Raw genomic sequence first — 26,930 nt, 5'->3', positions numbered from 1 at the left:
TGGAAAAGCCCTACAGTGTTGCTGCCATCATATTTCCCTTTTTCTTTTTTCCGTCCCCACTTCTAGGCTGCATCCCCTGGAGGGGGTACCACCATTCCTCACATGGCTGAAGAGTGAGGAGAGGGAGCCCACTCGGAAAGTCCTTTTTGACTTTTAAACAAGTTTTATTTATTTATTTTCATTTTACTTAAAAGTCAAAGAGACAGAGACAAGAGAGACCTTCCATCTGCTGGTCCACTCCCCAAATGCCTATAGTTGTCAGGTCTAGGCTAGGCCAAAGCCAGGAGCCAGGAACTCCACCTGGGTCTCCCATGTGAGTGGCAGGGACTCAAGTACTTGAGCCACCCCCTGCTGCCTCCCAGAGTGTGCAGGAAGCTCAATAAGAAGCGAAGGAGCCGGCACCGTAGCTCACTAGGCTAATCCTCCGCCTGCGGCGCCAGCATCCTGGGTTCTAGTCCCGGTTGGGGCGCCGGATTCTGTCCCAGTTGCTCCTCTTCCAGTCCAGCTCTCTGCTGTGGCCCGGGAGGGCAGTGGAGGATGGCCCAAGTGCTTGGGCCCTGCACCTGCATGGGAGACCAGAGCACCTCGCTCCTGGCTTTGGATTGGTGCAGCGCCAGCTGTGTTGGCCATTTTGGGGGTGAACCAACAGAAAAAAGGAAGACCATTCTCTCTGTCTCTCTCTCTCACTGTCTAACTCTGCCTGTCAAAAAAAATTAATGAATAAAAATAAACAAAAAGAAAAAAGAAGCGAAGGAACCAAGACTCAAACCAGGTGCTCCGAGATGGGGGTGTGGACATCTCAAGACGCAACTTCACAGCTGTGCCAGACGCCCACTCCCTAACGCCTTTTTAAAGTCTTTAAACTCACACGAGGGCATAGCCGTCATGGCCCAAATCACCTCTTCCAGGTCCACCTCAACACTGTTACAATGGCAATTAAATTTTAGGGTTTTTAAAATATACACTATGAGGTGTTTTTTTTTTTTTTTTTTAAGATTTATTTATTAGAAAGGCAGAGTGGCAAGAGAGAGGGAGAGAGAGCTTCTATCTGCTGGTTCACTCGCCAAATGCCTGCAACAGCCAGGGCTGGGCCAGATCAAAAGCAGGAGCCAGGCTGGCTTCAGATCAGCCCAGCTCTAGCAGTTGCAGCCACTTGGGGAGTGAACCAGCAGATGTTTTTCTCTCTCTCTCCCTCTCTGTGTCTCTTTGTAACTCTGTCTTTCAAATAAATAAATAAATCTTTAAAAAACAAACAAACAAACAAAAACCCCAGGAGCCAGAACTCTATCCCAGTCTCCTATGTGGTGGCAGAGTCCCAAGTACTTGGGCCGTCATCCGTTGCCTTCCTGCCTCGCAAGTGCATGAACAGATAACTGGATCAGAAGTGGCATGGCCAGGGCTTGAACCAGCACTCCAATATAGGATACCAGCATTTTAAGAATAGGATACAAGCATTTTAAGACGTGGCTTAACCCTCCGCACCACAGTGCCAGCACCAGCAATTAGATTCCAACATGATTTTGGAGGGAATATTCAAATTGTTACAGCAGGAAAAACTACACCTTTTTTTTTTTTTTAAATTTGAGAAGCAGACAGACGAGAAAGAGCTACCATCTGCTGCTTTCCTCCTCAAATTGACCGGCAACAGCCGGCTGAAGCTGAGAGCAAGGAAATGACTCACGTGAGCCGTGAGCGTCACCTGCTGCCTCCCAGGGTGCTCATTAGCAGGAAGCTGAAATTGAGAATGGAGCTGAGAACTGAGCCCAGGCATCCTGATATGGGATGTGGGTGTCTAGCTGCTAGGTCTAATGCCCATCGCAACCTTCTGTTCATTTTAATGGCAAGCTGGCCAGCAAGTTTCCCCAGCCCCCTGTCCTCCCTGCAGCCAGGCTGACAAGGGGGCCCCTGGGCTTGCATGGCATAGGTCCCAGATTTCAACCTGCTTCTTCCTCTGATGTCCTCAGTGCCTTTGGGCAAGTTGCTCCCCTCTTGGGCTTCATTTTTCTCCCCAATGAAGCAAGGGGGTACTGGACTTGATCGCTAAGGTACACCCAGCCCAGAGATCACAAGAGGATACAGTAACATAGCCAGATCCAGGGCCGCCACACTGAATCACAGAAGGTGCTGAGTAAAGCAATTCTGCAGGGAAGCCCCTAAGCTCGATGGCCTCCCTGAGTCTGAAGTCAGTCAGGGTGCAGGCCCCCCCCCCCCCCCCCAGCAGAGGCTGTGCTGCAGGGGGTGAGCAGAGCGACCTGTGGGGCACCCCGCCCACTGCCGTCCTGGGCTCTCCCCACAGTGCTCTTGTCCAGGAGAGCAGCACAGTCACCCCCAGGTACCTGCTTAGCAACTGATGGCCCATTAAGATAGGAGAGCTCATTCAGTGTGCACCGAGCTGCTGTGCTGGGTGACAGACTCTGGATACGAAACAACACCGCTGAAGCTCACAGACTGGGTTTAACAAGGAGAAATGAGGATCCCAGTCTGAGATCCAACCAGACCAAGAGGTGACAAACTACAGTCTGGGTGCCAAATCCAGCCTTCTGCCTGTTTTGCATAAAATCAAGTTTTCCTGGCACACAATTCTGTTCCTTAGTGTATACACTCTCTGTGGCTACTGTCCTACTACCAGGCAGAGTTGGGAGTCCCTCTGATCCACGAACTAGACAAGGAGGCCTTGATGGGAAGTGTCTTAGTCTGTTAGGGTTGCTTAAGAATTATTATACTTTCTCTCTGTCTCTCTCACTATCCACTCTGCCTGTCAAAAAAAATAAATAAAAAAAAAAGAATTATTATAAGCTGTGTGGCTTAAAAATAATAGAAATTAATTTTGCACTGATGCAGATACAGGGAAGTCCAAGATCGGGTGCCTGGTGGGGGCCCACTTCCTGGTTCCAAGACGGTGCCTTCTCACTGTGTCCTCACATGGAAAAAGGGACAAGGAGTGGGGTGGGCATTTGGCCCAGCAGCTTAAGATGCTTCTTGCGATGCCCGCACATCTACTTCCAGTTCCAACTTCCTGCTCCTGCACGGCCCGGGAGGCAGCAGGTATTGGCTCACGTCCTTGAGTCCCTGCCACCCACGTGGGAGACTGAGAGTTCCTGGCCCCCAGCTTCAGCCTGGCCCAGCCTTGGCTATTGCTGGCATTTGGGGACTGAACCAGCAGATGGAAGATTTCTCTGCCTCTCTGCCTTTCAAATAATTTTTTTTTCCTAAAAAGGTACAAAGAGGTCTCTCTTGAGCCTCTTCTCTAGGGGCACGAATCTTGCTCACTAATCCCGTTCACCAGGGCTTCATTCTCATTACCTGGTCACCTCCCCAACCCCCACCTGCTGACTTCATCACCTCTTGGGTTAGGATGGCAACACAGGAACTTCAGACAGAGACTTGAATTGATAGCAGCTAAAGTGAAAAAAATTTAGCAAGCAGGAAGGACATAACTAGTTATCCCACATTAATAGCATTGTAATGTTGAGACAAAGATGTTAGGCAGGTGGGTCTGTTTGGGATGTAAGTGACCAACGGTAGCACTAGGCAGCTCAGCGCAGGAGGGGTGTGTTGGGAGGATGCTGGTATCTCACAGAGTAACCAAGCCCTGCAGAAGACAGGTGCGTCTCAGGAACAGTCTCACCAGGCCCTGGGGTTAAGTCCTGCCTGGCTCTCCTTCACTCTGAGAGGGGCAGATGCTGGCTCAAGTGCTGGGGTCCCCCCACCCTTGTGGGAGATGTGGATTGGGTAACTTGTTCCTACGATCGACCTGGCCCAGCCTCAGCCCTTTCAAGCGTTTGAGAAATGAACCAGTGGACAGGAGCTTTCTTTATCTAAATTAAATAAAAATTTTAAAAAGAAAGAAGCAACTTGGAGGCCAAGGTATTATGGGTTGGGTTTGGTCCTAAATTAATTTTCCAGACTCTTGTCTTTTACTTAGAGAAGAATTCTAAGTACAGACCCAAACACAGCATGTGGTGTGATAAACTTTATTTACAAAGTGAGAAAAATACACAGGCCCGATAGGGCTTTATTTAGGGAGAATGGGACAAAAGAAAGGGAATTATTATACCCTGCTTGGCTTATCCTGAGTTCACGGGAGGAGAGATGGAGTGTCCGGTCTTTCTAGCTTTTTATGCACTTAGGAAAAACGGAAGTGTTTATGTAGTAACCACCCCCACGTCCAGGGTAAGGGGAGGTACTTCCTGGGTAGGTGTCCCCTGATTGACACGAGATGAACATGGCAACACGGAGCAAAGGAGGTGCGGCTTCCAGCCTGTGAACCTAAAATTATCTATCTAAGCTACACTACATCAAAGGTGGTGCTACCTGTGTATCATCAAGGTCTTCTCCCTCATATCAGAGTTGAGACCCCGTGGCCATGTGTCTCCAGTTCCTGGCAGGGCCAGGCTTGGAATTCTGCTCTTCCGGCTTTCCTGAGAAGGGGGGAAGGGTGGGATAGTGACAAGGAGCACATACCATGGTCGGACTACCTAGGTTTGAATTCTGCCTTTGCCACTTAGCAGCTGTGTGACCTAGCAAGTGAATTTCCCTCTCTGTGCCCCCAGAGACAGTACCTATCGCAGAGGGCTGGCTTGAGAGCAGACTGGTTATTGTTCCCAAGGCTCAGAGAGAGTAAGAAATTTGCCCAGGATCACACAGACAGGGAGAGGCAGGTGCAGAATTTGAACCCAAATCTGCCTGATTCTGAAACCAGAGCTCCTCCTGGCCCCCACCCTCACCAGGCTGCTACCCTCAGCCCACAGACGGCTGTTTTCTGTTACTGTTTCTGGGAGGCCTCATTGGTCAAGCGGGCATGTGAAATTCCTATCCTCACAGGTGGGGAAACTGAGGCACAGTACAGCCCGAGTGACATCATCCCCAGGGAGCGGTACTCAAGAGCTGAAGCCTGCACTGTAAGACCCCTGCTAAAAGTAAATATTAAAATAATATTATAGTAAAGGGTTAAAAAGTTTAGCTGCTGACAGTAGACATCCCTTAAAATAACTGTGTCTCCACCTGCCTGCAGAATAACCTTGGGAAACTGCCTTGTAAAACTGCTCTGTGTAACTGTCTCACGCGATAACACTTGCAGAAGTCCAGAAAAGAGTTGCAATAAGGTTCTGTGACCATTGTATAAACTTACCCCTTCCCTCGCTAAAATCGCAACAAGAGTTTGCCCTTCAAAATAGCTAATCACCAAATGCCCCACATACATATGTTAATCAGATGGCTATTGTCTTTAAAAACTGCTGTAACCCCTGCTGGGGGGGGCTCTCTCTCTCTCTCTCTCTCTCTCTCTCTCTCTCTCTCTCGACCACCTGTGGTGCTGGGGAGCCCGTTTGCACAAACGCCTAATAAAAATCCTCTTGCTCTTGCATCTTCTGGTCTAGAGGTTGAGTTTTTGAGCGACCACCTGAGCGCATTGGATTCCCAGATTTGGGGTCCTTCAGCACAAGGTACATTTTGAGTTGAATTCTTGAGGTTGAGAATGACCAAATTGTGTTCAAAATATCTTCATTTCTCCCTAGGGGTCGGCTTGGCCCTAGGGCTGCGTCTGGGAAGCTGGGTGGGCTGTCACATTGCCCCTTCCCCTGGTTTCGGGTGCCTCCTGAGCCAGTGAGAGGGCAGGGGTGGGGCAGAACCAGCAAAGGCACCTATCATGCAGGCAGGGAGACAGGGTCGGCCAGAGGCTCCTAGCCCCGCCCAGACGCCTCCTATCAGCCCACTCAGGGACCCGGGCTGCTGACTCGCCGAATCCTTGAACAACCTTCCCTTCAGTCTGGCTATCATCTTCCTGCCTATCAGGGGTGTATAAATAGATTCCAGCTGCACCTATCCCCCCCACCCCATCCCACCAAAGTTGCTGATGGACTGGGCTGTTCCTGATCCGTGCCAGGTCAGGGTGTCCCTGTCTGGGGCGCGGTAGGTTCAAGGTTCAGAGCTGACAAGGGAGGCTGGGGAGAGGAGAGGTTGCCGAGTCAGCGGTGTGCAGGGCGAGCGACCATCTGCTGGCCCTTGGTGGAGGTTCCCATGCAGAGGAGGAGACCTGGGCTGAGGGCTCAGCCCCCCACCATCCGCAGGCCCTGGACACAGGGCTGCAACTGCAGATTCTGGCCCTGCTGCTTGTCAGCTGGCTGAGCTATGACCGTCTATGAGCCTCAGCTTTCTCCTCTACAAAATGGGAGAAAATCATATCTCCATCTCTCTAACCAGATCTTGAAAAACAAAAGAAAATTGAGGCCTGAATGAGCACTGGCAGCAGAGCCAGCGTGGCTGGAGGGCAGCACAGGGCAGGGGTGAGAGCCTCCCCGGGCCAGCCTTCACAGATTGGCTGCATCCCTGTGGGTGGGGGTGTGGAGGTGTGTACTTAACCTCTCTGCCTCTCAGTTTCCTCATCTATAAAATGGGCGTGGTAATAGAGCATAGCACAGCTCTGTGTAATTGTTAGGAGGATTTAAATGGCTTAATACTTGCAAAGCACTTAGGACTCGACACAGTCATAGTTCACGAGCGTCTACTGATTGTACAGCTGACAATCTTGTTCATCCCTATAAACCCAGGCAGCTCTGCCTGTTGACAGTCCTTGCCAGCACCTTGAAGCTGTCATCCCTCCTTCCTGCCAGGGATGGCACCTCACGCCCTTATTTCCTTCATGTGGCGCCAACTGCATACATCTGACCTGTCTCTCCTCCCCAAACCTCCCCCCCCCCCCCCAGTTTTCTGGTTCCTTCTCCAAATATCAGTGCAAACCCTTGTCCACACTCGCTTGTGGGCATTCCTGACTTGGCTGGGGCTCCCTGGGTGTGTGGAACTCCAAACACCTGTCCGATGTACTGCTTGACCCACAGGGACTCACTCATTCATTGATCCAATGTATACTTTGATAAGTTACAAAAATTCCATGGCCAATGTATATATGAAACAACTATGCCTAGGTTTCAAAAATGTATGCACCAGGGGTTGGCACTGTGGTGCTCATGTTCCATATCGAAGTGCCAGTTTGAGTCCCAGCTGCTCTGCTTCTGATTCAGCTTCCTGCTAATGCACCTAGGAAGCCTTTGGACGATGTGGGGCCCCTGCCAACCATGTGGGAGACAGGATGAAGTTTCTGGCTTCTGGCTTTGGCCTGGTCTAGCCCTGGCTGTTAACAGCTGTTTAGGGAGTGAACCAGCAGATGGTAACCTATTCTCTCTCTCCCCTTTTCTCTCTGTTGCTCTACCTTTCAAATAAATAATAATGTAAATATTTACAAAATAGAAATATGGGGTTGGTGTTGTGGCACAGTGGGTTAAAATGCCTCCTACATGAACACCAGTTAAGTCCAGGCAGCACCACTTCCAATTTGGCTCCCTATTAATGTGCCTGGGAAAACAGCAGAAAACGACCCAAGTGCTTGGGCCTCTGCCACCCACGTGGGAGACCTGAATGGAGTTCCAGGATCCTGGTTTCAGCCTGACCCAGCCCTGGCCATTGTGGCCATTTGAGGAGTGAACCAGCAGGTGGAAGATCTCACCTCACCCCCGTCTTTCCCTGTCTCTCTAACTCTGCCTTTAAAATAAGTAAATCTTTTTTTTTTTTTAAACCCAGGCCTTCCAGTATGGGATGTGGGCATCTTTTTTTCTTTTAAGGTTTATTTATTTATTTGATAGGTAGAGTTACAGAGAGAGAGAGAGAGAGGTCTTCTATCTGTTGGTTCACTTCCCAAATGGCTACAATGGCTGGAGCTAGGCCAGACTGAAGCCAGGACCCAGGAACTTCTTCTGGATCTCCCAAGTGGGTGCAGATGCCCAAGGACTTGGGTCATACTCTGCTGCTTTCCCAGGTGCATTAGCAGGGAGCTGGATCGGAAGTGGAGCAGCCGGGACTCACACTGGCGACCATATGGGATGTCAGCATCAAGTATGGCAGTTTTACCCGGTACACAGTGCTGGCCCATAAATAAATTTTTTAAAATATTAGTAAATGAAATAAAAATATATATCAGCCCATTTTGGTGCAGAAAATTATTTTAAATATTTGTTTTATTTATTTATTTGATAGGCAGAGTGACAGGAAGAAATTGAGGAAGAGAGAGATCTTCCATCTGCTGGTTCACTCTCCAAATGGGTGCAATAGCCAGGGCTGGGCCAAGCCAAAGCCAGGAATCAGAAACTCCATCCTGATCTCCCTCGTGGGTGGCAGGAACTCAAGTACTTGAGTCATCACCCACTGCCCCCAGGCACATTAGCAGGAAGCTAGATTATAATTGGAACAGCTAGGACTCAAAAGGCACTCTGATATGGGATTCAGGCATCCCGGTGGGCAGTTTAACCTGCTGTGCCGCAACACCTGTTCCCCACAGCTCCCCAGACTGGTATTTTAATTCTGTTTCTCCGTCAACTTTTTGAAGTGCCGTCATATAACAAAGGGAAGTTCTGAGTCCGTGGGAATACAGAGGGGTGGCCCTCATCCAGTTGAGAGACTGAGAACAGTCTCTTGGAGGAGGTGACCTCTCCTGGCCCAGGGCAGCGCTACTGGACACACCTGGATGTTGCTGCCCAGCTGCTGCTGTTCTGGCCTCCCCGAGGGACCTGCCCAGCCCTGACTGCCGCTGCCTGTCCATTCTCATCCTGCCCAGTGGCACCCTCGCCCTCCTCACTCCCCGGCTGCTCCTTGGCTTCTCCCCTACCAAGCCTGTCTGTGCCATCCCCTTTGCATGCAGGGTTCTCCTTCTTCAACATCTTGGTGCAGTTGTGACTTCCTCCAGGCACTCTTCCCCAATGTCCCCAGCAGGGCCAAATCCCCCATTACAGATGCTTCTAGAACCACGCACCCCGATTTTGTAGTCCTGACACACGTGTCGTATGAGTATCCAATTCACATCTCTCCTACAGATCAGAGGCAGAGTGGAAGGAATAACTGAATGGATGAGTTAACAAATAATAAATGGAGGAAGCAGGACAATGTACATGTTAATTCCAAGAGCCTATGGGGATGACCATTTCCTTCTAAAGCCATTTATAATAGGCATTTATTTATAATAACTTGTTTATCCCATATAATAACATGCAAAAAGGTTCATTTGCTTGTCCACTCATTCATTTACGAGCGTTATTAAGTGCCTGCCTTGCATCAGGCACGGTTCCCCACACGAGGCCGAGAAAGTAATGCACATGAGCCGTGCTCCCTGCCTCCTGGAGCTCACATTGGGGTGGAGGAGACAGAGAATAAAGAGACACACAAGTGCATAAGGAAGAAGTCAGAGGCTCTGGAAAGTGCATTGTCCCAGCCCCACACCTGCAGGAGAGACCTTTGGAGGGTGTCCTGACCACTAAGAGCTCACAATAAGAATAACATTGGCAGGAAACCTCTTTGGAAAAGTCCAGCCAGCGAGCCAGGCTCTGGCCACTTTGAAATAAGTCCCCAGCGTGGGCTGAGGAGTTCCTTGTTGGCGCCAAGTGGCACGAGATCAGCAGACTGCAGGGCTAAGAGGCGACAGGACACCTGGGGCCCTGGCTGGGAGCGGATGAGGGCACGGCCGAGGCCGGCTCCGGCCGTGGAGTGCTGTGCTGGCTGGCGACATTGCCTGCCTCAGCAGCCAGGAGCGGGAAGTGAAGGGGCAGCCCTTGAAACCGGAGATGGACAGATCTCGCCTCTGCTCTCCTGTCCTGGGCTGAACCTCAGACTTTGGATCTTTGATGTCTTGAAGGAAGGAACCGTTCTGGGGGACTCAGGGTGACAGCGTCAGGATGAGGACTGCCCTGGGGAGGATGGCTTTGTGGGGTAGAACAAGGGTGTGTCAGATCGACTTAATGGCATGTGGTGCTCTGTCCCGTATGGAGGGTGCTTCAAAAATTCATGGAAAACAGAATTAAAAGACAGGTTTCTTTTGATGCAAAGATTCTTGAAATCCATGCACAGCTTTTAAAATTATACACAGCTTCTGTGAACTCTTGAAAGACCCTTTGTACTGATAGCAGCCAGCTCTCTGGCGCCTTCAACAAATGTTTATTGAATGCCTACTACGTGCCAGACCCACACTGGGGCTGGGATACGGCAGAGAACGAATCCCCAACCTTCCCCAGGTCATTTGGGTAGCTCTTTGTTCTTTCTAAAGCACTTGTCAGCTTCTCAGCTGATACTTGGGACAGTCCTCAGTCCCGCGAGAACGTCACCATGGTGCTCATGACACAAATGGGCCAAAGGGGACAGAGACAGGAAAAGCTGGATAGAGACAGCCCCCTAGGCCTTGCTTAGTCCTTTCACCAACCCTCCAGCAAGGAGAGCAACGGAACTGATGTTGTGTGTTGATTTTGAGTGGCTCCCTCTGAGCGCTAGCCTGGTAGTCAAACTTGATGGAGAGGAGCAGGTCCCACGGAACCCAGAGCTGGTTTTCTCCTTTCACCATGTCATCTTTAGCACCTTCTTGTTAAATGGAACTAATGCGCTTGACTGGCAAGAGGCTGGCTCAGGACCTATTTAAAATTCTTGCTTTCATCACATACATCATCCCCTGGTGCCCATCTTAACAACCCTGCTTAGCAGGCCTGACGGCTTGGACACAAACACAGCTTGATCTGGAGTCGAAAGGCCTTCCTGGCTACACATGAGCTCCTTGAGAGTTAGAGACAAGACATAGTTTATGCGTCTTGTGTCTCCAAGCAGCACAGAGCATGCTGTACCCTGCTTAGTGCTCAATAAATGCTAATTGATGAGCTGATTGGGAACAACTGTATAGTTGGAGTGCCTGGAAAAATGATCCCCAAAGGCTGCCAGCCAGCCAGGGGCCCAAGGGACAGGTGATTTCAAATCCATGTGCTTACTCATCCCCAAGGCAAAGTTGAAAGTGAATGACCAAAGCATTATTGTGGAACAGAGCAAAACTGCAAACATGCAAATGCCAGCAAGAAGGGAATAACTAAGATAACAGGGTTATATAAAGATTTTGAAAGATTGCAATTATTTAAAGAGCAAGTGTGTTGTCCAGAGTAGAGACCAAATTAGGAAAAATAGAATCTGAAAATAAGGTAGAAATATGAAGCAAGAGAACTTGAATACGTAGTGGCAACTTTTTTTTTGGCGGGGGGTGGTGGGTGGTGTGGGGAATAAGGTTCACCAAGCAAGGGGATGGTTAGAACAGGGTGTTGTCCATCACCCTCTGTGGTATCCCAGGAGGAGTCCCTGGGCCACATCACCAGAACCCACTCTCCTGAACACCGGCCTGCTAGCTATGAAGTAGGAAATACAATGCTTGTCCTGCCTGTCGCGCAGGCTATGGACAGGAGATGATCCAGTCTTTAACCCCATGTACTGTATTTATGTTTCTGTGTAGAAATAGTACAAGTAATGTCTTTGACTATAGGGTGCTGACCCACACCTGACTCAGGACTTACAAAATAGGCAGCTTATAAATGTTATTTCCTTTCTGGAACCCAAAAAGTCTTTTTGCAAAATCCCATGGGTTTTGGGCAAGGGATCATGGACCTGTAGCAAGCATGTTAGATAAGTTATATTTTTTTAAGATTTATTTTATTTATTTGAAAGACAGAGTTACAGAGAGAGGTAGACTCAGAGAGTGAGGTCTTCCATCCACTGGTTCACTCCCCAAATGACCACAATGGCTCCAATCTGAAGCCAGGAGCCAGGAGCTTCTTCCGAGTCTCCCACAAGGGTGCAGGGGCCCAAAGACTTGGGCCATCTTTTACTGCTATCCCAGGCCATAGCAGAGAGCTGGATCGGAAAAGGAGCAGCCGGGACTAGAACTGGCGCCCATATGGGATGCCGGTGCTTCAGGCCAGGGCGTTAACCCGCTGCACCATAGCGCCAGCCCCTAGATAAGTTATTTTTTCAAGATGTATTTACTGGGGCCAGCACTATGGCATAGTAGGTAAGACTGCAGTACCAGCATCCCATATGGACATATTCGGGTCCTGGCTGCTCCACTTCTGACCCAGCTCCCTGCTAATAAGCCTGGGAAAGCAGTGGAGGATTGCCCAAGTCCTTGAGCCCCTACACCCACATGGACATCCAGAGGAAGCTTCTGGCTCCTGGCTTTGGTCTGGTCCAGCCCCAGCCATTACGGCCATTTGGGGAGTGGATAGAAGATCTCTCTCTCTCTCTCTCTCTCTCTCTCTCTCTCTCTCTCGTCTCTCCTCCTCTCTCTGTAACTCTGCCCTTCAAATAAATAATAAATAAATCTTTAAAAAATTTTTAAAAACCATGTGTTTATTTGAAAGGCAGAAACACACACAAATATATATATATACATAAATATATGTGTATATATATATATATATATATAGAGAGAGAGAGAGAGAGAGAGAGAGAGATCTTCCATCTCTCAGTTTACTCCCTAAATGCCTGCACTAGCCAAGGCTGGGTCAGGCTGAAGCCAGGAGCCAGAAACTCAGTCCTTGTTTCCCAGGTGTGTGACGGGGCCCAAGCATTTGGGCCATCTTCTGCCTTCCCATGCACATTAGCAGGGAGCTGGATTAGAAGCAGAGTAGCTGGACTTCAATCTGACACCCTGATAGGGGACACCAGCATCACAAGCAGCAGCTTAACCCACTGTACTGCAATGCCAGCTCCTAGCAAAAATTAGTTTATGTAACTCAACCTTCTCAATAATCCTATAGAGCGAGTTTTTCATCCCCATTTTATAAGCGAGAAGACTTATGTGTAAATAGGGGAATTTGCCTTCCTATTAATAATAGGTGATCCAGGCTGGATCAGCAACATCCCCGAACCTAGCAGGAAGCCAGCATGCTTGCTGAAGTGACATCTGTGAGCCTAACACAGGAGATTTCTCCCAGTGTATGACATCAATTGCATCCTAAGCTCTCGACAGCCATTGTCTCATCCAATCCCAGCGCTCCAGGAGGCCAGACTGTTATCAGCCCCACTTCAGGTGATACCTCGCCGGGTCACGTTACAAGCCCAAGTGAGTCAGAGACCCGTGAGTCAAATTCAGGTCTAGTGACCCCTACGGCTTTGTTGGGCAATGTGGACATTCCCAGAAGTACACGGAGTGTAGTCGGCCACATTCCAACAAGATTGGGAAAGGGGCTGGTTGCAAAAAGAGTTACAAATATGGAACAGTGTCTCCTTCCATTTCCTGGTCTTTCCCCTTTCCTTCTCCCTCCCTAAACCTCACCCTTCCTCTTTCTGGACAACAAAGACAGCTGTTATCTCCAAGGTGATGAGTGCAAGCCAGGGCTGGACGTCAAGTTCAGCAGATGGAAAAATATACAAGTGACCAGAAGGGAAGGGAAGCAGAAATACGTCCGTCAGCAGATGACAATGCTCTGTTCCTGAGGATTCTCGGTGCTCACGTGAAAGCAGAGACAGGGAGATATTCCTGCAAAGGGAGCATCTGGCCAGCAGGCCAGTGACCCTGGGGGGACAGATTGAATGCAAGTCAGCAAAATAGCACCTAATGTCATCTAGCTTTCATACCTAAAGGGATCCAAGGAAGAGGCTCACATTTTTTTTTTATTTGACAGGCAGAGTTAGACAGTGTGAGAGAGACACAGAGAGAAAGGTCTTCCTTCCGTTGGTTCACCCACCAAATGGCCACTACAGCCAGCGCTGCGCCGATCCAAAGCCAGGAGCCAGGTGCTTCCTCCTGGTCTCCCAGGCCAGTGCAGGGGCCCAAGCACTTGGGCCATCCTCCACTGCTGTCCCAGGCCACAGTGGAGAGCTGGACTGGAAGAGGGGCACCCGGGACTAGAACTCGGAGCTCATATGGGATGCCGGCGCCACAGGCAGAGGATTAACCAAGTGAGCCACCGTGTCGGCCCCGAGGCTCACTTTTGATGTTGAAGAGGTCCTGAAATCTTCTGCCTCTGGCCCTGACCTCTGGCCTTGACCTTTGGCTTTGGTCAGACTGGCCCAGGGGCTGACCTTGACCTCTTGGCAGAGCAGACTGGCCCAGGGGCTGCCAGTGGGCAAACCACGGAGGGCCAGGCCTGGCCACCTCTGAAGAACTCCCAAGGGCGCCACATCCAGTGGCAGAAGGGTCACTCTGCAAAGTCGGAACCAAATCCTACTTCAGTTAGTAAGGGCATTGTAAGCGTCCACTAAGCAGGGAACTGAAAAAGTCCCCTGCCCTGAGAAACCCTTTGTCCCAGGTGAACTTGGATGGCTGTCATCTTGCAACTAACAGGGTGTTGGGACAGAGTTAGCCAATAAAAATCCCCCAAGGGCAGTGCCCACAGCTCTGTCACTAACACGGGTGTCTAATATTCCAGTTTCTGATGCTTGCTGTGCCCAGCTGGCATCTGTGCCCCCTCGGTTGCATGAAAGTTTCAACATGCTCACTTTTGCACTCAGCTTGGGGGAGGCCACAATGTGCTCCCAGGAAACTAAACTGGCTAGAATTAATGAAAGCCACTGAGCTAAGTCTCCGAGGGACTCAATGTCTTCTCAAAAGTCATACAAATGCTAAATGACAGAGTCAGGGTTGGACCGGTTCTACTTTGGGCCTGATTCAGTCCCTTGTCTTCTCCGCCCTCGTCTGCTCCAGGATGTCCTAATATTGCCAAGATCCCTGAGACTCCAAGGGTTCAATGGGAAGGATGGAAACCTGAATTTCCAAGTGGCTTCACGAGGGTCTCAGCAGGTCCGTCTCATGAAGGTCAGGTGTAGTGTGTGTGTGTGTGTGTGTGTGCATGCGCAAGAGAGAGAGAGACTGCAGCCCTGCAAAGCCCAGCCTGGTGCAATCCACCCCAGGGCAGGAGAGTTTGCAGAAACCACACAGGCCCACATTTCCATCATGCTGACCTCAATCCATGATGTGGCCTCTGGAAGAACAGGCTTAGCCTACAGCCTTTCCTGCCCTGATCACATCCCTGGGAAGGGATCCTGGTTTCAGACTGAATCTCCTGTAGGCTGGCATTGTGTTGCAGCAGGTTAAGCCACTGCCTGTGATGTCAGTTCAGGTGCCAGCTGCCCCACTTCTAGTCCAACTCCCCACTAATGCACGTGGGAAAGCAACAGAGGATGGCTCAAGGGCTTGCATCCCTACCATCCATGTGGGCAACTTAGGTAGAGTTCCAGGCTCTTGGCTTCTGCCTGGTCCAGCTCTGGCCATTTGGGGAGTGAACCAGCAGATGGGAGATCTCTTTGTAACTCTGCCTTTCAGATAAATAAATCTTTAAAATATATAAGTAAATAAACAAATCTCCTCCCAAAGACCTTACGGACCAACCAACCTGAAGCATCTCCCTATTCCTTTGCACATTATCTTGTTTTAATGCATAGCAATCTGGTTCTGTTTTTCTTGTTTGTTTTTATCTGGATGTCCCTGCCTTTAAAAGGTATTCCATTGTCTGAACCTGGCTTCTGTGGGCTCCTCCATCTGTGACTGGAGTTACACCTGCAAGTGCTCCTGTTTCTGAATCCTTAGCCTTCACACATGTTATCCTTCCCCTGACAGGGCCTGCTCGTCAACTCCCCTCCCCCCATCCTGGGTAAATCCAACCTAGAAATAGTTCCTGATCTGCTGCTGTCATCTGGTGCTGAATGGCCCCCAAAGGCCCTTGCACTATTAGCATGGTACCAGGGTCGCACTGTTGAGACATGGTGGACATTTAGGAGGAGGGCCTAGTAGAAGGCCGTGGGTCATTGGGGATGCCCTCTTAGAAGGGAGTTCTCTCAAGGGGGTTGCAATAAAAGCCTGACTTTGGGCCCAGCCTCTCTTCTCTCTGCTTCCAGGTTCACCCTGTGAACCTTTTCCTGCAGGTTCTCAGTCATCTGCCATGGAGCCCTCACCAGAGTCTACATCAAGCCATTTGGCTCTTCAGCCTCCCAAACTGGGAGCTTAATACAACTCTCTCTCTTTCACAAGTAGCTTCCTTCAGCTAGCTCAGTGTCACAGTGCAAGCTGACTGATGTACCCTCCACATCTGGGTGAATTCCGTTCCCTTCCAAGTCAGCCCATCAGAATTCTTAGTGCCTTGCAATTCGGGTGAAGGCACCATGTGGTAAGGACGGAGACCAAGTCTGCCTTCTTCAGTGATAGTGGGGGGAATGGACAGCTAAAATCTGCTGGAAGAACTGGGCTACCACTGCTGGCCACTGTCACCTTCTGAGTTTTGGGGATGGAGGCAGGGACAGATCCCGTGCTGAATGTTCCTGAAGTTTCTTGAGAGCTGGGCCAGGGTGAGTGCCAAGTAAATGGAGACCAACCACGCTGGCTTTGTGGAGCTCGTCTCCAGGCTCTAGTTGGGCTAAAAGAAGGAGTGAGAGGACTCTAGGGAGGGGAACCCTCAAGGCTGAAGACCCAGAAGCAGTGAGCAGGCAGCTTCTGCAGGGGGAACCACAGTCAGCCTCCCTGGATTGTGCAAGACTGAGGGGGCGGGGTGAGAAATGATGCTAACCACAGAGGGTTTTGTAAGCCTCACTGGGGAGGTGAGCCCATCTTAACGAAAAATGGAAATCATTAGAGAGCCCGAATTAGAAGCAAAATGATCAGATCTACTTTATTATTATTATTATTATTTTTGACAGGCAGAGTGGACAGTGAGAGAGAGAGACAGAGAGAAAGGTCTTCCTTTACCGTTGGTTCACCCTCCAATGGCCGCCGCAGCCGGCGCACTGCGCTGATCCGAAGCCAGGAGCCAGGTGCTTCTCCTGATCTCCCATGGGGTACGGGGCCCAAGCACTTGGGCCATCCTCCACTGCACTCCCTGGCCACAGCAGAGAGCTGGCCTGGAAGAGGGGCAACCGGGACAGAATCCAGTGCCCCGACCGGGACTAGAACTCGGTGTGCCGGCGCCGCTAGGCGGAGGATTAGCCTATTGAGCCACGGCGCTGGCCCAGATCTACTTTAAACAGGAAAATCACAATACTCTTGAAAGTATCTTCAGATGCAGAGCGGCATCCTTATCCTAAATTCTTAAGTGCTCACCTGGGTTACCTTACACTGTACCTCTAGTTCTTGCTCCTGTTGGAATTCCCAAGTGGGTATAGAATGCAGGGGCTTCAACAGAGAGCTCCTCTTCGACTTCTATAAGGGATTGAATGGTCCCACAACTACATCCAAAATCCAGGAACCTGTGAATGTGACCTTATTTTGAAAACCTGGCGCCGCAGCTCACTAGGCTAATCCTCCGCCTGCAGCACCGGCACCCCGGGTTCTAGTCCCGGTTGGGGCGCCAGATTCTGTCCCGGTTGCCCCTCTTCCAGTCCAGCTCTCTGCTGTAGCCCGGGAAGGCAGTGGAGGATGGCCCAAGTCCTTGGGCCCTGCACCCCATGGGAGACCAGGAGAAGCACCTGGCTCCTGGCTTTGGATCAGCCCAGCGCGCTGGCCGTAGCAGCCATTTGGAATTGAACCAATGGAAAAAGGAAGACATTTCTCTCTGTCTCTCACTGTCTAACTCTGCCTGTCAAAAGAAAGGAAGAAAGAAAGAAAGAAAGAAAGAAAGAAAGAAAGAAAGAAAGAGAAAAAAGGGTCTCTGAAGATCTAATGAAGTTAAGGATCTGGAGATGAGGTCACCCTGGATAAGCTGGATGGGCCCTAAGTCAGTGCTCAAACAGAGGAGGAGGCCATGTGAGCGTGCAGGCAGGAGTTTGGAGTGATGCTGCTACAGGCCTAGGAAGTCAGGGGCTGGCCAGAGCCATCAGAAGATGGCAGGGACAAGGGGCGATTCTCCCCCCAGAGCCTCTGGAAGCAACATGGATCCACTGAAACCTGCATTTCACATTCCTGGCTCCCGGAAATGTGAGCAGATAAATTTGGAATAAACTACCCGTGGCAAAAAAAAAAAAAAAAAAAAAAAAAAACACACACAAAAAACCTACCCATGGCAATTTGTTACAGTGACCCTAGGAAACTAACATGAGGGATCTTCAATGTGCATTATGAAAAATATATGTGGATGTCAAACTGTTTTTGCATCAAAATATACTACCTCTTCATTCCGTTTCTCCATGAACTTTTTTTTTATTTGACAGATAGACAGTGAGAGAGAGAGACAGAGAAAAAGGTCTTCCTTCTGTTGGTTTACCCCCCAAAATAGCCACTACGGCTGGCGCTGTGCTGATCCGAAGCCAGGAGCCAGGTGCTTCCTCCTGGTCTCCCAGGCCAGTGCAGGGGCCCAAGCACTTGGGCCATCCTCCACTGCCTTCCCAGGCCACAGCAGAGAGCTGGACTGCAAGAGGAACAGCCGGGACTAGAACCAGGTGCCCATATGGGATGCTGGTGCCGCAGGTGGAGGATTAACCAAGTGAGCCACGGCGCCGGCCCCTCCATGAACTTTTGAAGTTCCCTCATACAACCCCACACTCCCAGCAGCTTCAGCCTCAGGACTTCTTACCATCTCGTGGACCCTTAAAAATCAAATTCCTTTCTGTTGAGCAGGTGTGTTGCAACAGAGGCAAAGAGTCCAATCAGACCATCCAGGGGTGGGCACCAAAAAAGGCCACCTTTGCCCAAATCAAGGAAATGCACAACCACAAGGAACCAATGGACAGATCTTTGGCCAAGGCCTGAAGGCTCTGAGAAGGGAGCAAGGATGTGGGCTGGGTTCTGCAGGGACCCGTGGACTGTGAATTGCTCTATTGTGGTAGGCAGAGAGATGATGGCTGTGGATGTTGTCTAAGCAGAAGTCCTAGCTTCAGGGCCTCAGAAGAGCCTGCGGAGCTCTGAACGCTCGGCCTGGCTTTAGGATGGACTCACTGGGGCTGATGCACAGTAAGACTTTACTGATCAAGAGTTTCTTAAAGTACCCAGTATGTGCCAGCATTGATCTGCACTGAACCTGGCCAGGTACCTTTCAAATAATCATCTGTATACCCTACCCTCCCCCCCTTTAAAGTTGTGTCAATTATTTATTTATTTGAATGGCAGAGTGACAGAAAGAGGGAAAGACAGAGAGAAAGAGATCTTCCATCTGCTGGTTCACTCCTCAAATGGCTGCAACAGCCAGGGCTGAGCCAGGCTGAAGCCAGGAACCAGAAACTCCATCTGGGTCTCCCATCTGGATGGCAGGGGCCCAAGCACTTGGTTCATGTTCCGCTTTTTCCTGTGTGCATTGGCAGGAGGCTGAGTTGGAAGCTGAGCTGCTGGGATGGGAACCCAGTGCTGTGATATGGGATGCCAAGGTCCCAAGCAGCGGCTCAACCTATGCACCACAGTGTGTGCCTGCACATCCACATTTCTGAGCGTGAGAAGCCAGCCCCGCTCTGAAAGCATAACTAATCAGCCTTCGGGTCTGCGCTAAGTATCTGCTTCCTGGGGATCCTTACCTATCCCTGTGGAAGGTCAGGTCCCTCTGTTAGAGCCTCCCCTTGGGGGTGTGGCCTGTAATGACGTTCCCTTCAACCTTTCTCCCTGATGAGCCCTCAGTAACTGGCCTGGTCTCTGGCTCACTGCAGGTGTCCAAGAGGGCATTGATGGACTAAACAGCTCACTTCTCAGGCCTGCTGGAGTCTTCAGAAGGGGCCTGGCTGAAGGCTCTTATTTCTAGGAGGAGAAAGGACTGGCCTGGTAGCTCCAGACCCTCCGAGAGTAGCTGCAGCCAAGGGGGCTCAGGCTGCAACCCACATAATGACAATAGGCCTGTGCTCAATCCAGAAGTACCACAGGCCAACATTTCCCAGCCGCCCCCCCCCCCCCCCGAGAGAATCCCTGTGCCAGCTGTTGTAAGTGGTGGCTACGATGCCATCCTCTACCTCCTTCCTCAAAGCCCGTTCGCTCCCCCACCCTCCCACCCCCAGACACTTTAACTTCTCTTTGCACACAGCACCTCCTTGGCTGGGCTCTGAAGGCAGCCAGAATCTCTTGGGGCCACGAGTCAGTCACTCTCTTTTCCTATACCTGCTCTCTGCCCACCAAACACAGGCCATCCCCTGTCCGTTGGCTTCTCAGGGAGCAGTGTGGAGCGTGGGGCCTCTGAGAAAGACACCCTGGGATGACGAGGCAAGGTCATGGCCATTTACTCACAGCTATTAGTTAATCACTCAGCTTTTGCAAAGGCTGGGAATATTTCAGAAGACATAGCAAAGGTTCTTGGCATTAGCTCTCCTGGGCCTTTTCTCAATGTGGTGCTCTTGGAACGTGAGTGGGGATGAGGCAGAGGAGGGAAGGAAGAAAAGGATCGAGAAAGGAAGGCAGGGGGCTGGTGCTGTGGCCTAGTGGGTAAAACTGCCGCCTGCAGTGCCAGCATCCCATATGGATGGGCACCTATATGGGTTCTACTTCTTTTTCTTTTCTTTTTTTTAAATATTTATTTATTTGAGAGGCAGAGTTACATAGAGGCAGAAGCAGAGAGAGAGAGAGAGAGAGAGAGAGAGAGAGAGAAGTATTCTATCTGCTTGTTCACTCTCCAGATGGCTGCAATGGCCAAAGCTTTGCCAACCTGGAGCTAGGAGCCTCTTCCAGGTCTCCCATGTGGGTGCAGGGGCCCAAGAAATTAGGCTATCTTCCATTCTTTCCCAGGCTTAGCAGAGAGCTGGATCAGAAGTGGAGCAGCTGGGATTGAACCAGCACCCATATGGGATGCAGGCACTGCAGGCAGCAGCTCTACCTGCTACGACAGCGCCAGACCCTGCTCCACTTCTGATCTAGCTCTCCGCTATGGCTTGAGAAAGCAGTGGGAGACCAGGAAGAAATTTCTGGCTCCTGGCTTCAGATCGGCCTGCTCCGGCTGTTCAGGCCATTTGGGGAGTGAACCAGTGGATGGAAGACCTCTCTGTCTCTGTCTACCTCCACCTCTCTTTAACTCTGCCTTCAAATAAATAAATCTAAGGCAGGCAGGCAGGCAGGCACCCGCTCTACAGGGTGTAGAAGGGTCTTGAGTCCCCTCCATCTGCTCACTTGGGGCCTGCCTCCTCTCAAGCTCTATAACGCAGACTTGGCCTTTCTTTCTATAACATTTGGCTCTGAGAGAAGTACCTTGAAGATCTGTTCATACTGGGCCGGCATTGTGGTGCAGGGGTTAAGCCTTAAGCTGCCGCAGATGCCAGCATCCCGTATCAAAGTGCCAGTTCAAGTTCCAGCCACTCTGCTTCAGATCCAGCATCCTGCCAGTGCTCCTGGAAAGGCAGTAGAGGATGGCTCAAGTGCACAGGTCCCTGCTACCCATGTGGGAGACCAGAATGGACTTCCTGGCTCCTGGCTTCAGCCTGGCCCAGCCCTGGCTGTTGCAGCTATTTGGGGGAGTGAACCAGCACAGATGGAAGATCTTTCTCACCCCTCCCACATCTATCACACTGCCTTTCAAATAAATGAATTAGGAAAAAAAATGTTTAGGGGCCGGCATTGTGGCATAGCAGGTTAGGCCACTGTCTGTATTACTGTCATCCATGTGAGCTCTGGTTTGAGTCCTGGCTGTTCCACTACTGACCCAGCTCCCTGTAAATGTGCCTGGGAAAGCAGTAGATGGTCCAAGTCCTTGGGCCCCTGGACCCGTATAGGAGACCTGGATGAAGCTCCTGGCTCCTACCTGGTCTAACCCTGGCCCTTGTGATGCAAGATCACTCTGTGTGTGTGTGTGTGTGTGTATCTCCTGCTCTCTCTGTAATTCTGCCTTTCAAATAAATTTTTAAAAAAATTTTAAAAATTTGTTCATAGTAACATGTGAATGACTGTTGGGACTTTATGCTAGCTCATTTTTATGAGAAGAGAAACTTCCAGTCAAAGAAGTGAATGCCTTCAAGTCAGCAGAGAAGGTAGAAGAGCCACTCAAGTGATTTAGAAAGCACACTGCCTGTCCGTCCAGAAAACCAGCAGGTGTTCACAGCCTAGCTGTGGTGGGGGAGTGACAGCAGCCATTTGGGTTTAGCTGAACTGGCTGGTCAAGCACTGAGCCCTCCACCCTCTTCCTGGGAGTAGGAAAGTGGGCGGAGGCGTGGAGGTGGTGATGGGGCAGGACAGGGGAACTAGATGGGGCAGAGGAACATGAGGGGAGGAGAGAGCACTGTGCCCAAACACATTTCTCAGGGACAGCAGAGCTGCCAGAGCCTTGTCCAGAGCCTTGTGTCCTGGGACCAGATTATTCTGAGGGCTGCGGAGCGTGGGGTGGACCCAGGTTACCAGAGAGAGTCAGAGTAGAGTGACGAGGACTTGGCAGGGGGTGCTCCCTCCCCTCCCCACCCAGCAGCCCGCCTTGGTTCAGGATAGCCTAGCACCAGGATGTCCTGGCTCCCAGCAGCCCTGGGACAATGGACAGCAGAGATGACCCAGAGGCAGAGCTGGAACACAAACACCAGTATATTTTATGTGCACGAATGTGAAAAGGAATAGACAGAGAGACCAACAGAGACACAGAGCAGGCGATGGGTGCACACCAGCCATGGCCTTCTCAGGAGCTGCCCAGTTAGGAGCCAGTCCCACCCCCTTCATGGGCTCCTAGGCAGAGCCAGGGCCTGCAGCCCCTCCAGGTCTGGGGTGACCTCAGGATAGAAGGCACTGTCCCTGTCGTAGCCAAAGCTCCTTGAGCCATGGGCCTGTCTGCCTCCCCGATGATGGTGAATGCACAAGCCCAGGGCTCCCTAAAGGCAGGTTCTCGTAATCTGACTGGCTCAGTGCCAGCCTCCCCAGGACACCCATGCAGAGCAAGGGGCGAGCACAGGAGGCTTCATGGACACTCCCTAGGTATTATTGCTGTGAATAAGCATAGGCCATTGTGACTCACCGGCATAGAAAAGGGGTAGGGTTAGGGATGTGGGGCGGGATGCCTAGCTGACATCAGAAGCAGTTCAACCATGCAGGGCAGCACACCGTGACCTGTCACTCAGAGGTGCGCTGCGTCTGGCAGAAGAGGGGCCGAGGACACCAAAGGGTCATGAACAGCCAGCAGACTCTGCCTACCAGCACCCTGCTGCTTGGCAGGGCTGGCACTACTCCAAATGCTGAGTCTCTGGGCACGGAGGGGTCGGGGCCTTGAAGATACTCCCCCGGAAAAGCAGGAGTTGAAGTCTGGGCTACCTCTGGTGAGACAACCTGCAGATCAGGCCACTGGCAGCAACCTCCCCTTTGAGGGCTCTGTGCCCTGCAAGGGGCCAGAGAAGAAACAGCTGCCGGGCACAGCAGGCTTGCTCCAGGGACTCCTGCACCTGAGTGTTACTGGGCCCAGAAAGAAAGTGGCGCCAGGGGATGCCCACAAGGCATCCCGAATGGTGCAACCCAGAGGGCCGTCCTAGGGTTTTGCTCTGGCCGAGGACCGTGGGGGCCTCGTGCTGGGAGACTCAGGCAAGCTGGCCACTGGATTCGATTTAGGAGAGGAGTAAGAACATGGATGGTGTGGTCAAGGGGCCCACATGTTGAGGTCCAGGAGACCAAGACATGGAATTGGAGAAGAGGACTCAAAAAAACAATTGCCAAGGGAGAACCGTGAAGCCAGACGGTATGCTCCTTCTGGAACACTCCACCTGTAGGTGGGAAGCAACCCACACCCACAGGAAGCCCAACTCCCCATAGCTCCTGGCGCCCTGGAATTGGGACCACAGTGAAATCAAAGGCAGGGCCGGCCCCCGCAGAATATAGCTCATCCCTGGACTGCACGGATCTGAGCGGAAAGTAGGCTGGCAAATGCCCATCACCCTGCCCTGGCCATGGCCGGCTGCAGGGAAATTCTGTCAAAGGCAGGCTCCAAGCCGGTCTCCTGAGCCAGCACGCCGCTGCCATGCACCATGCTGCAGACCAGCCAGTGGCCCAGCTCGGGCTGCCTGCATGGTCAAGGAGGAGCAGCCAGCAGGGAAGGGGTGTCGCTCTGGAGGCGGCATCCCACTTTGCAACGATCTACAGAAAGGGAAAGGCTAATTTCCACCTAGGAGTTCTAGTGCACTCAAGAAAAGACCATGACCATGGGTCGGGCCACTTCCTCAAGCCGGAGGGGAGAGCAGAAGAGAAGTGGGCTGGAATGAGGCTCCCAGCTGTCCACTGCCAGCAATGGACCCGTCACGGGGATTAAGGGGACAACCAAGGTGACAATGCCCATGACAGTGGCAGGGTCAATACTGTTTAAGGAGTAAGCACACAGGGTTGGCCTTGCTGGGGGGTGGGAGGCAGAAGAGCAGTCCTGAGGTTTTTCTGCAGAGCTGGGGCTATGGCAGGATCAGCACTGGTACCTCCCCATGGAGGGGGGGGGTGCCCCGAAGAGCCAAAGCTGACAGTCGTCTTCTTCCTCCTCATCTTCCATGGGTCTCCAACACTGGAGATCTGCTCCTCCAACCCCTAGAAAGCGAGATTCCCTGATTGACATGTGAATATACCAATCAAGGCAAATGCAACCTTCTCCCCAGCCGATTTCCTTCTGTGTTTCCATTGTAGATCCACAGGGCCCATCTTGGCCTGACTGTGCAGGGAGTGGGGGTGGGGTGGGGTGTCCTTTGTTTTAGTCTGGGACCCTGCAGGGAGTAGGTGCAGGGACAGCCCACCAGACTAGGGGTGTGGAGGCATAGCTCAAGGACTGCCCCGTCTTCAGGCCCACACAGGAGTGCGGGCAAAGCTCCAAGAGGCTGGCGGGGTGGGGAGGGTGGGGTGGGGGGAGGTCTGTCCCAGGTTTTTACATCTGGCAGCGGCTGTGTTGGCCAGGGAGCTGGGATGGGAGTGGACATCGTGATCAACATGGATAAAAGGGCTAAAGTGGTCAAGGCCTTGAAAACAAGAGAAAAGGGGAAACGCCACCGAACACACGGGGATTGATACCTCCAAAAGCCCAAGGTTGGTGGGAATCCAGCACCACATGGACCCCCAGAAGGCCGAAGGAGCAGCGAAGGGCCCTGGGGGAGGGGAGAGGAGCCAAGGGAAGGTGTCCCAGCCCTCCCAGACCAGCCTGGCCACGGCGCAGCCTCCTGGCTGCCCAGTCTCTCTTAGGCTTGTAGCTCAGCAGGCCCCTGGGGAGGTATTGGTTGCAAGCAAGCACCTGAATATTGCCTAATGGAGCCAGCCAAAGCCCAGCTAAATCCAGGTGAGAGGGAGGGACACGACCACAGCAGCAGCCCAGAGCCTCCTCTGGCCTTGCCTCCCACCTGCGGCCCCAGTGTCAGCATCCCTTAGCCAGGACGTGGCCTGCTGCTTCCAGAGTCATCCATGTGGTCCATTTGCTGCTCAGCGACAGGCCTCCTGCTTCCAGCCTCTGAGCTGGGTGCAGACCTGTGGCCCCTTCCCAGTGCTCCTCTGCTGCCTGGCCCCCTGGCCCCCTGCCCCCCATCACCATCTGACCGTACCCCACAACAGTGGAGAGGGCAGGGCTGTGGGTGAGGCCCAGCCCGAGAAGGGCTTGTGCTGTGCAGAGGGGACAAGCCACCAGCTTGGTCTCTTTGTCCACGGGTTCCACAGGAGACCCCCGGGCCCCGCCGCCAGCCCCCCCACTCAGTCAGTCTTGACGTGGCCATTGGCCAGGGCCAGGGCACTGCCGGGCTGGCCGGGCTCGGCGTCCCGGTCGAAGCGCAGGCGCAGGGTGTTGCGGATGATGAGCTGCTCCATGATAAGTGCGCCGCAGAACCAGGGCACCGCGTACTCCAGGGTGATGAGGCCCATGAAGTCAAAGTCGAACTGGGAGTAGTCCCAGGGGCAGGCGTTGAACTGGCGCAGGATGAAGCCGGTCGTGAACTCCCACAGGTAGGTCCAGAGCGTGTAGATGAGGCAGCGCAGCAGCAGCGGGCAGCGGCCGCGCAGGTGCAGGTACATGCGCTCCACGATGAGGATGGACGTGCCGTAGATGAAGAGCGCCCACACGCTCGTGACCCCCGGGAACTTCCAGTTAAAGTTCACCACGAACTCCCAGGCCGCCGTGAACATCACCTCGCAGAAGTAGCCGTGGATGGCGTACAGATACCAGCGGGACAGCGCCGTCAGGGGCTCGGCGGACGCCATGGCGCAGACAGGGCTCGGCTGCTGGAGACAAGGTGACAAGGGTGAGGGCGGGCCCGCGGCTGCCTTCACATCACCCAGCTCATGGACCTGTCATGGGGAAAGGGGGACAAGCTAGAGGGATTTCAATCTGGCCTCTACCTTCTCTGTCCAAACCTTTTGTTGATTTGAGAGGCAAAGGACCAGAGGTCTCCCTTTCACTGTTTCACCCCCAGATGTCCAGAATACTGGAGAATCAAGAACACAATCTAGATCTCCCATGTGGATGGCAGGGACCCAACTACTTGGGCCATCATCACTTGCTGCCTACCGTGGTACACGTTAGCAGGAAGCTGGACTTTACTGGAAGCAGCACTAGGATTCCAACCCAAGCACCCCAACATGGGATGCACGCATTCAAACAGCAGCTTGACCACCAGGCCAAATGCCTATCCCATAATCCCATAATTCTTGACCTGATTCCCTGTTTATTGCTTCATTCCACATACCAGATGGGCATAAGAAATGAATGCAATAAAACAGGCCAGCCCACTGGGTGTCTCTGAGCAACACGGATGCTACTTGGAGGGTGGTGTCTACTACATTCTCTATAACTTTTTTTTTTTTTTCTTATCTGTGGTCATTTGAAGAACTGGTTTTCCTGGCCCAGTCACCTTCATTTCTAAGCTAACATGTCTCACCAAGCCCATCCACCATCTCTTCTCCCACTTCTTCCCAGACAGTTCCACGTCATGCATATCTTAGCCATCTTTGAGTATACAGCTCAGTGGCTTTAAGTACACCACGTCGTTAGTGCCCATCCCCCACCATCTAGCTCCACAATCTTTTTATCATCTCAGACTCAAACCCTGTACCCATTAAACAGTAACTTCCCCGTTCTCCTCCCTACTGCACCCTAGGTATGGAATCATACAGTATTTGCCTTGTTGTCACTGGCTTATTTCACTGTGTTCATAGTTCACCCATGAAACAGCATATGTCAAAATATTTTGCTTTTAGAGGTCAGTGCTGTGGCATAATATGTTAAGCCTGGCCTTTGGTGCCAGCATCCCATATGGGTGCTGGTTCAACTTCCAGCTGCTCCACTTCTTTTTTTATTATTTATTTATTTGAGAGATAGAGTTACAGATAGTGAGAGGGAGAG

The 26,930-nt window shown here is 51.7% G+C and overlaps 1 protein-coding gene across 14 annotated transcripts in view; it reads right to left on the bottom strand.

The window, feature by feature from the left end:
- Positions 1-22,162: 22,162 nt before the first annotated feature.
- The window catches only part of TMEM229B (transmembrane protein 229B), a 59,911-nt gene continuing 55,143 nt past the window's right edge, over positions 22,163-26,930 (bottom strand). For 9 of the 14 annotated variants that reach the window (XM_062181570.1, XM_062181575.1, XM_062181574.1 and 6 more), the window contains one exon: positions 22,163-25,810. In XM_062181570.1, coding sequence (XP_062037554.1) covers positions 25,286-25,789 — 504 coding nt within the window. In that variant the 5' untranslated portion in view covers positions 25,790-25,810 and the 3' untranslated portion in view covers positions 22,163-25,285. Of the gene's footprint in view, positions 25,877-26,930 lie in introns of all 14 variants that reach the window. The other 5 variants (XM_062181578.1, XM_062181567.1, XM_062181577.1 and 2 more) reach the window with 3 other exon arrangements.

The sequence above is a fragment of the Lepus europaeus genome, chromosome 22, assembly GCF_033115175.1.
Source record: "Lepus europaeus isolate LE1 chromosome 22, mLepTim1.pri, whole genome shotgun sequence".
In the NCBI taxonomy this organism is placed as follows: domain Eukaryota; kingdom Metazoa; phylum Chordata; class Mammalia; order Lagomorpha; family Leporidae; genus Lepus; species Lepus europaeus.
Note: the sequence above shows the minus strand (reverse complement) of the source record. Positions and strands in the feature narration are given on the sequence as shown.